This window comes from Alligator sinensis, unplaced genomic scaffold (genome assembly GCF_000455745.1).
Source record: "Alligator sinensis unplaced genomic scaffold, ASM45574v1 scaffold768_3, whole genome shotgun sequence".
Taxonomy (NCBI): Eukaryota; Metazoa; Chordata; order Crocodylia; family Alligatoridae; genus Alligator; species Alligator sinensis.
The window spans coordinates 707,379-716,610 of NW_005842135.1; the positions used below are offsets into that span (position 1 = coordinate 707,379).

Here is a 9,232-nt window from a genome sequence, read left to right on the forward strand (position 1 = left end):
GTTTGAATCCAATCTTTAGCAAATTCTGCTAGTATATAATGCAATGAGTAGTAAAACACGTTAAATTGGCCTGGGCTGTGATGTGTTCAGTTTAGATAAAATATCAATGCACCTGGGTTTTCCTCCTCATTAGATTAGAGACAACTTTCATTTTATACAGGACTTGAATACAAACACACACACAGAAGAAAACAAAGAGCACTTGAATTTTGTTTTGGTAGTTGAGCTCACTAGCATTGTTCTTTCTGCATATAATAGTTTACTAGATTTAATTAAAACTTTAAGTAGAGAATTACTGTGTTTACATGTGGAAATTTCTAAATTATTTTGGTGTGAAAGACTCACTTATGGTGGTGAGCAGTGCCACACTGATAGTCTTTGGGGCACCTGTCCAGAAAAGGGTTTGGCATGGCAGCAACAGTGCCAGTCACTTACCATGCTTCCCTTTCAAATTATTTACTTTCTGATTTGGGGAGTCAGTCTCTCAGGGAAAGTGGGAATCTTCATGGTCCAGAGCGCTCTAATTAGTTTGCTCACTCTGTTTGTTCACGGTTCTTCCCTCTTTGCATCCTTCTGGCATGGGTGGCAGACGGCTGGCTGGCTGCTTCTGTGTGTGTGTGTGTGTGTGTGTGTGTGTGTGTGTGTGTGTGTGTGTGTGTGTGTGTGTGTTTTTGTGTGTGTGTGTGTGTGTGTTTGTGTGTGTGTGTGTGTGTGTGTGTGTGTGTGTGTGTGTGTGTGTGTGTGTGTGAGATTAGCTTTTTAGTCCTCAATTAAGTTACCGATTAAGAAGCATCCATGTGACCAAACCACCACCACAACTGGAGCCTTCATTGGGGTGCAGGGTCACTGAATGGACTAGCATATATAATATGATATACAGGTTTCCCTTGCCAACCATGGGGGTTAGGTTCCTGAAAGTTCCCGTGGCTGACAAAACTGGCAAGGCTGGGGAAGCAGGGGCTGTGGGCGGGGGGGAGGGGCACCAGCAAAGCTAGAGGAGGTGGGGGGTGAGAGGCATGAGGAGGGCCAGAGGGGCCGTGGAGAGTATTTTGTGACTGTACTCCCCCCTTCTCTAAAACAAGGATACTCAAAACTGTGGTTGGCAAACTGTAATAGTATTAAATGGTGCTCGCTCTGTCAGTACCAATTCCTTGATCTGCCTCCTCACTCCATTTCAGGCATGGAGCTAGTGAAGGAATTTTGTGTTTTTTAGACTGAGTTGGATCAGGGCAGAGTATTTTATTAAAAAATCATCCAAGTCTTTGTCAGATTACTTGTTTATCAATTCATCTTTGCCTGTTCAGCATCTAAACTCCCAAAGCAGCACCAGTAGTTTGTTCCTTACATTAATAGTTTCCCCTAATGGTAAATGCAATTTACTAAGTAACAAAGAAACAATGTGGGCATTTCTAGCACTGTTTCTCAGATATTGAAGTGTGTGTGTGTGTGAATGAGGAGAACATTGCATCTTGTTTTCTTTTTGTCTCATGCTTTCTCCCATCTCTATTCTATTTGTTTCAGATTCCTGGCCTTGTAATAAGAAGACCTGTTGCATCTACACAATAGAAGCTAAATCTTGTGTATGGCGTTGTTAAGGTTGCAGCCTCTCACCTCAGCCTTCCTCCATTTTGGGCTCGTTACCTTTGTGCTATTTTTGCATGGCTTGCAGGTGGATGCTGGCTTGACTGGAGATTCACCAAATATTGGACAAAACAACTCATGCGCAGGATCATTTGACTGCAAGGAGGGTGTTATCTTGCCAATATGGTACCCAGAAAACCCATCCCTTGGGGACAAAATTGCCAGGGTAATTGTTTATTTTGTAGCACTTATCTATATGTTCCTTGGAGTTTCCATCATTGCAGATCGGTTCATGGCATCTATAGAAGTCATTACATCACAAGAGAAAGAAATTACAATCAAGAAGCCCAATGGAGAGACCACTACCACTACTATTCGGATTTGGAACGAAACTGTTTCCAACCTGACCCTCATGGCTCTAGGTTCCTCTGCTCCTGAGATCCTTCTCTCGTTGATAGAGGTTTGTGGGCATGGATTCATAGCTGGAGACCTGGGACCTTCTACCATTGTTGGTAGTGCTGCTTTCAATATGTTTATCATCATAGCCATTTGTGTCTACGTGATCCCTGATGGGGAAACCCGAAAGATAAAACACCTCCGTGTTTTCTTTGTCACAGCTGCTTGGAGCATCTTTGCTTATATCTGGTTGTACATGATCCTGGCAGTCTTTTCCCCAGGTGTGGTACAGGTGTGGGAAGGTTTGCTCACTCTATTCTTCTTCCCTCTGTGCGTCCTTCTGGCATGGGTGGCAGACAGGCGGCTGCTTTTCTATAAGTACATGCACAAAAGATACCGCACTGACAAGCACAGGGGTATTATCATAGAATCGGAAGGTGATCACACCAAGGGAATTGAAATGGATGGCAAGATGATGAACTCCCACTTTCTGGATGGAAACTTAGTGACTATGGAGGGGAAGGAGGTAGATGAATCTCGCAAAGAGATGATCCGAATCCTCAAGGATCTGAAGCAAAAGCACCCAGAAAAGGACTTGGACCAGCTGGTAGAGATGGCCAACTATTATGCCTTATCTCACCAGCAGAAAAGCAGAGCTTTCTATCGCATCCAGGCTACCAGAATGATGACTGGAGCTGGCAACATTTTGAAGAAGCATGCAGCTGAGCAAGCCAAGAAGAGCACTAGTTTGCATGAGATTTGTCCAGAAGAGCCTGAGGAATTCATCTCCAGAGTGTGCTTTGACCCTTGCTCCTACCAGTGTTTGGAGAACTGTGGTGCCGTCCTCTTGACAGTGGTACGGAAGGGAGGAGACATATCTAAGACCATCTATGTGGACTACAAAACAGAGGATGGCTCTGCCAATGCTGGTGCTGACTATGAATTCACAGAAGGAACAGTAGTCCTGAAATCGGGGGAGACCCAGAAGGAATTCTCTGTAGGAATTATTGATGATGACATCTTTGAGGAAGATGAACATTTCTTTGTGCGCCTCAGTAACCTCCGTGTGGTAGAGATGGAGGAAACTCCAGAGCTCAACAGCTCACCATATCCAAAGGCCATACTCTCCTCTCCTTGTGTGGCCACAGTGACTATTTTGGATGATGACCATGCAGGCATCTTTACATTTGAGTGTGATGTGATACATGTCAGTGAGAGCATCGGTGTGATGGAGGTGAAAGTCCTAAGGACATCAGGTGCTCGAGGTACAGTCATAGTCCCATTTAGGACAGTGGAAGGGACAGCAAAAGGAGGTGGAGAGGATTTTGAAGATACTTTTGGGGAGCTGGAGTTCAAAAATGATGAAACTGTGTAAGTACCCCCTTCATTTCTGTTACTTGTTCTAGTTATTGTGGTTAATCCCAAATTTGCCTTTCACAGGTGAATGCAGACAACAGATAATGGGCCAGTTTCTTCAGCTTTCCTTCGGTTTCCATACTTACCTCTTCCAGGCAAGAACCCTACAGCAGGATCTAAGTGCTTAGGACTTCTTGTCCTTCCCCTGTCCTGGAGTAACAAATTGGGGGCTTGGAAATGTTACCAGTGGGTAGAAAAATATAGTCTCTAAAATCCTGTACTTGAACCAATTAACGGAACTTTTAAGACCTTACTTGGCCATTTTCATTATTCTTTAATTCCAGGAATAGTAAATGTGGTAGTCTGTAGAGCACAAGAGGTGTTTGAGTGCCACTTGCCAGTTGTCAGGTTAATAGTTCCATTTAGTCACTGCCAACAGAAGCAAACATGTTCAACCAAGCCTAAATAAGGTGGAATTTTTTAGAGCACGCAGTATTGTCCCAGTTCTTCTCCTGTTCACTTCAGTGGGAGGAGAGAGAGAGAGACCAATGATGAACATTTTTCAAAATCTCTTCCAAAGAGCTAAGAGGACACTAGAGACCAATGGGAGCTACTGGACACTGGGTTGTTTTGAACTTCTATTCCCAGATAGCGTGAGGAATAATTCCAGGACAAGACCTTTGGTCATGAAACTGGACATCTGTTCTACAGGTGGTCTCCTTTAATCTCCTTTCCCCATGGAGACTAATTTAAGGGTTGAATTTCCCCTATAATAAAAGTTTTAATTGTGAGGAGAGAACAAAGGGCTAATACATCAACTGGTTTAGGGAAATGTCTCCTTTGAATACTTTTAATGGTATCTTTAATGAAAACCACACCTCCCAAATTAATAGCTCCAAATCAGGCTGTCTCTTGCACATGCACACACAGGAAAATCAAAGCTACTTACCTAACAAGGAGCTTTTCCCATGTGTTCTTTCTTTCCCTTAGTTGCTTATCCAACCAGCTGATCTGTGTGGCAGCTAAAGGCATACAACTGGCAGCAATGCATGCCCTTCTGCCAGAATTGTATACTAAGCAGTAATTCTAGGTTGTGTGTCCCTTGCAGCCTCTCTTTAGAACTGTGATAGTGGGACAATGCTCTATCCATATGCCCATTCTTTTTAGTAGTTTAGCATGGGGATTAAACTAATGGTGTAAATTTTCAGTCTCTGTATTGCCTTCTGTGTGATCCTCTCCAAGTACAGTATTCTTCATATTCAAGTCTGTTTACCTGGGACTCTCCCCTGAGAAAAGCATTGCAGTAATCTAAACTGATGGTCCAAACCACTGCAACTGTACCTGTGCAGCTCTGTAGCATGGTGTTTTCATACAAATGAAAATTTAGTGACCTTTCCAGCCAGAGAAAGGAAAGGATTACATGGCCACTTTAATGGTTGGAGCCAGTCCTGTTAATTCAGGTCTTTTATTATGTACAAAAGCAGCTGATATAAGGGTAATAAGTAATAAAGACCAGAGAAGTTATAATGTCTAAATTGTTTTAAGTACCTGCCATTAATGTTAGTGGGGAATGAGAAAAATCTCTTAGAGAAGGAAGAAGGGTGTGTGAGGACTTGGTGCTAAAATTCTCTAATGTTAAGTGCTTAGGTGCCTTTTTTCACCCAATCACTTAAGTAATCAAAGGAAGAACTGTGCTGATGTGCTACTGACAGAAGAGAGAGAGAATCAGTGTACCGAGTCTCCCTGTACAGGCCACATAACACTGGTACATTGAGAGTTACAGAGCATGAGTGCCTGAACTCCATGGCACCTTCTCAGTCTGCATCAATGTAACACAGTTTTGTAATCCAGTTGATGTCCACAACCCAGATAGCTGATTTCAGTTGCAAACTCTTTCTTGCTAAATGAAGAGACGTTGCTGCTTGGTTGAATTTACCAGATGTCAAAAATTGAAGTTGATCAACTTTGTCCTCACCTGGGTTCTCAGGATGGGGGGGGAGGGGGGGGAGAGGTAGGTAGGTAGAGTGGGGATATTGCCAGTTGGACAGCTCTGACTTAACATGATTATATTGAAACTGGTTTAGTTTAATGGTGAAGCCTCCCTGAAGAACAAACACAGTTGTTCAGAAGTAGGGCCCATCCCCACTGAAATACAGCCAGGTCAAGGAAATTTGGAACAGCAGGTGATGATGCGGCAGTCAAGTCAGAATTCTGTTTAGGAGTGTAAATGGGTGTACTGATCTAGTTGGGGATGGTCCTGTTTTGAGCAGGGGGTTGGACCAGATGACCTCCTGAGGTCCCTTCTAACCCTAATTTTCTATGATACTCTACACCTACTCCTAATGAATGAATGTGGTGAGTTCCCTCATAAGCTTCCAGATGCAATTGTGCTGGAGGACAAGGCTTACAATTCTGTTACTTTACACTTAGAACAGATAGTAGAGTCATCAATGAAATTCAAGAGTCTGAAGTTTGAGATTGGGTAAGGACCTGTGCTTTCAGCTGCTTATTCTAATTTAGTGTAAACAATTGAAACACCATGGAATTCACTCACACCAGAGCCACAAATTAACCCCTCCAAATGTATATGGCTTAAATATTGTGCAGGAAGTCTTGTGAGGCCAGGCTCCTGCAGTGACATTTTCTATAATTGTTATTTCCATTTGAGCTGGAGGGAAGTTCAGGGAATGTTGTTGCCCTGTTCTGCTAGCTTTGCTTCAGACGGACACAGCATGTGCAGAGAACATGTAGTAATTGAGGGATGGATGGTGAGTTAATCCCCCATCCCTTTTCTTTTCTTTTTTTTTTTACTTAAAGGAGAAAAATAATTTGGGGCAAATGTTGAGATCAGACATGGGCTGATGGGGCAGAGTTCTCATCTGTATCTGAACTTTCTCTAAGGCCATCATTGGTTAAGAGCCAGACTTTGTTTGCAGGAGTGTGTGATGATTCTAGGTGACTCACTTCACCTGTCCCAAATAAAGTGTGGGTGATCTAGGGTGGAGTTTCATCTCTATGGCTTTGTATGAAAATACTGAGGGCTACCTCCACAGAAGGTCCCGGGCATCACAAAGCCGAGTAGCCAAACACCTAATTTTTAAGAACCTTGATACCAGGCAGAATCTGCAGCCCCAGGCAAGGTGCCTCTGCACTGCATGGAGAGATTTAAGTGCCTGGGAATGGAACCCATAAATGCCAGCACACTGAGTGGGGAGCTGTCTAAGCTAGGAAGCAGGGAAGAGACTGACCAGAGGTTGTGGGGAAAGAATGACCATGACTATATATTGTAGTGGTTAAGGAACTCACCTAACCACTATGGAGAGGGAGACCTGGACTCCAGTCCCTGCTTTATAGTACGGTATATTTCTTCACGTGCTGTGCATTTTTCCCAGTTCCTTGCCTTCTCCCAATTGTTGTTCCCTTTGCAGCATCATTTTAATGGGCCTCTGGCGCTCAGAGGAGTCAGAAAAACATAACATGCACAGAAGTCCCAGTTCAATAAACATGTAAGCCAGGGCTCAGCTTTACTATGCTAACCAGTCCCATTGAAATCAGTGGGACTACTCAAAGTAATAAAGTCATGTGTATGTGGGAATCTGTGGAATTGAAGCCACAGAGATGTCTAGGCCCTCTGACCTTTGGAGATGGACATAATAATAGCTGAAAGACTTATGGGCGTTTCAGTCTGCACATTTGCCATGTTCACTGGCATGAAAGTTGCACCAATTCAGGCTCCACCGAATGTTTGTAGAGAGGCTGGAAGCCTACACAAGCATAAGTATGTCCGAGTTTAACACAGAATCATAGAAAATTAGGATTGAAGGGACCTTACAAGATCATCTAGTCCAACTGGTTCTTAAAAATCTCCAAGGATGGAATATAAGGTACTAGAAATTGCATAGACCATAGAGTAGACATTATCTGCTACCAAATCCCTGGGGCCTATGGCTGGAGATGATCACACTGAATGCATTCCCTCAAAAATAGTGGTATAGTAAATTTCACTTAAAAACCTGAAATGTTTTTAAATCTTTATAAATTTAAACGGTGATATTCCCCAGTAAATGTGATATGGGCTTAAGAAACAGTTGAGCTGATGCTTAAATTAAAGGAAGGGAAGGGGATGGATCCTGCCACTGGGTCTTGCTTATTGCTTCTGTGACTCTCAAGACTAATATGGTCAAAGTTTCCTCACTCATCTTGGGTGGGAGTAGAGAGAGAGCAGGTCTCTCCAGAACTGTGAGGGTGCTGTTTTCTGATGTAGTGAGCCTGTGCGTGTGCATGTACGCGTGTGGTGAATAGCTATAAACCACAGTTATCTATTGAGAAAGGGGAATGATCACACAGGACTCAGTGCTTTGGTGCTGTCATGTAACGTAATGCATTTGTGAAGTCCAAATACAAACTTCTGACATAGGTCTGATTGTGTTTCGCAGTTTTACACAACCTAAACAGCTGTTGTGAGGATTATTCCCTCTAATCTGTTAAAAAGGTATTATCAAATAGATTAGGGGCAATATTTAAGTTACAACCCCCCCAAGATAACTAAACCATATTCATGAAACTGTGTGTGCATTTCATTTCTTTTAGTCTTTATGTTTTTATTGATGGTGGAAGCAAATATTTTGCCTTTTCCCTCCCCTCCCCCTCCCCACCTCCCTGGGCTTGTAAACTTTTCTCAGGCTACATGGTTTGAGATCTAGCAATTTGTCCTAGTCCAGAGGTTCCAAAACTTTTTTCTTATTGCATACCCCCTTCCAGATTTACCAGTTGCCTGTGTATCCCTGCCAGCATACTTGTCATATTTTAAACCCTTAAATGCCAATTATTATTATGACGAAAATTAAATTTTCCATTACACAATTTCTCCCACATACACCCCCCCGCCCCGAGATGCCTTGCATACTCCCAGGGGTACGTGTATTACAGTGTGGGAACCCCTGTCCTCGTCCATGAGAATCAGAAGTGAAACTAATCTATTTTTAATCCTAGTAACACAAGGAATAAAAAAGAAAGCAGCCAGAATTGGTGGTGAAAAGCCAAAATGTTTTAAAGTATTTTCCCTTTGTATAAGAGCTTTAGCAATAACAGTAGGTGGGGACAGCATTTTAATTTATAATTATCTTATTGCCTGTTCCTTTAAATCTGTCCATGGACCTTCTTGAAAGTTTAGGATAATACGTGAGCTACTAGAAGCCAAGTGGGATGTCAGTGAGAAGCCAAGGGCCAAATTATGCATGCTGTACTTACGTTGCTAGGTACAATTTCATTGACTTCAATGCAGAATTAGGCCAATAGGCACATTTAAATGTATGCCCTTGCCACTGGTATTGCAAACATTCCTGGGATCTGCAGGGATTGGCACACGCTTAGAGATTAATTCCTTTGGGGGAAGGGAATGTCATTGTCCACCTTGTGTAGCATAGCTGTCTGCTCCAGTCCTAAGGTTTTGTGGATAGTGTTTTATGGATCAGAAAGGATATTGGGTGTCAGTAGAAGCTGTAATGTTAAACTGGTAGTAAAAATGGCTTGCCAGATCTGTAAACGGCACTGAATTTTGGATGAGATGTATGTCACAATTTATGGTTGTTTCCATGTGTGGTTTTTATGTAGAGCTTGCACAACAAGGTGTAACAGAGCCAATCCTTCATTAATGGACAAGCATATTAGGACAGGTTGGTTGGTCAGTGAGAGATTTATTGACAGTAGCCTGAGGAATGGCAGCTTTTAGTGTCCTGGGGGATACAACTTTTCAAGCAATGACTAGTTACTGGGCAGCAAGGGGTTGTGAATAAAGTGTACATTGCTTTTTCACCCACTTTTCTTCCCTGAGGATTTTGAGTAAGAGTTGCTTTGCCATCCAACTTTTACATTTCGTTTGGCTGTGGCTGTCCTGCTG

The 9,232-nt window shown here is 42.8% G+C and overlaps 1 protein-coding gene across 6 annotated transcripts in view; it reads left to right on the forward strand.

Annotated features, from left to right (window-relative positions):
- SLC8A3 (solute carrier family 8 member A3) overlaps nucleotides 1-9,232 on the forward strand; it is a 208,956-nt gene that overhangs the window by 34,298 nt on the left and 165,426 nt on the right. For 5 of the 6 annotated variants that reach the window (XM_025205983.1, XM_006025176.2, XM_006025177.2 and 2 more), the window contains one exon: nucleotides 1,522-3,348. In XM_025205983.1, coding sequence (XP_025061768.1) covers nucleotides 1,583-3,348 — 1,766 coding nt within the window. In that variant the 5' untranslated portion in view covers nucleotides 1,522-1,582. Of the gene's footprint in view, nucleotides 1-1,521; nucleotides 3,349-9,232 lie in introns of those variants that run through there. The other variant, XM_025205985.1, reaches the window with a different exon arrangement.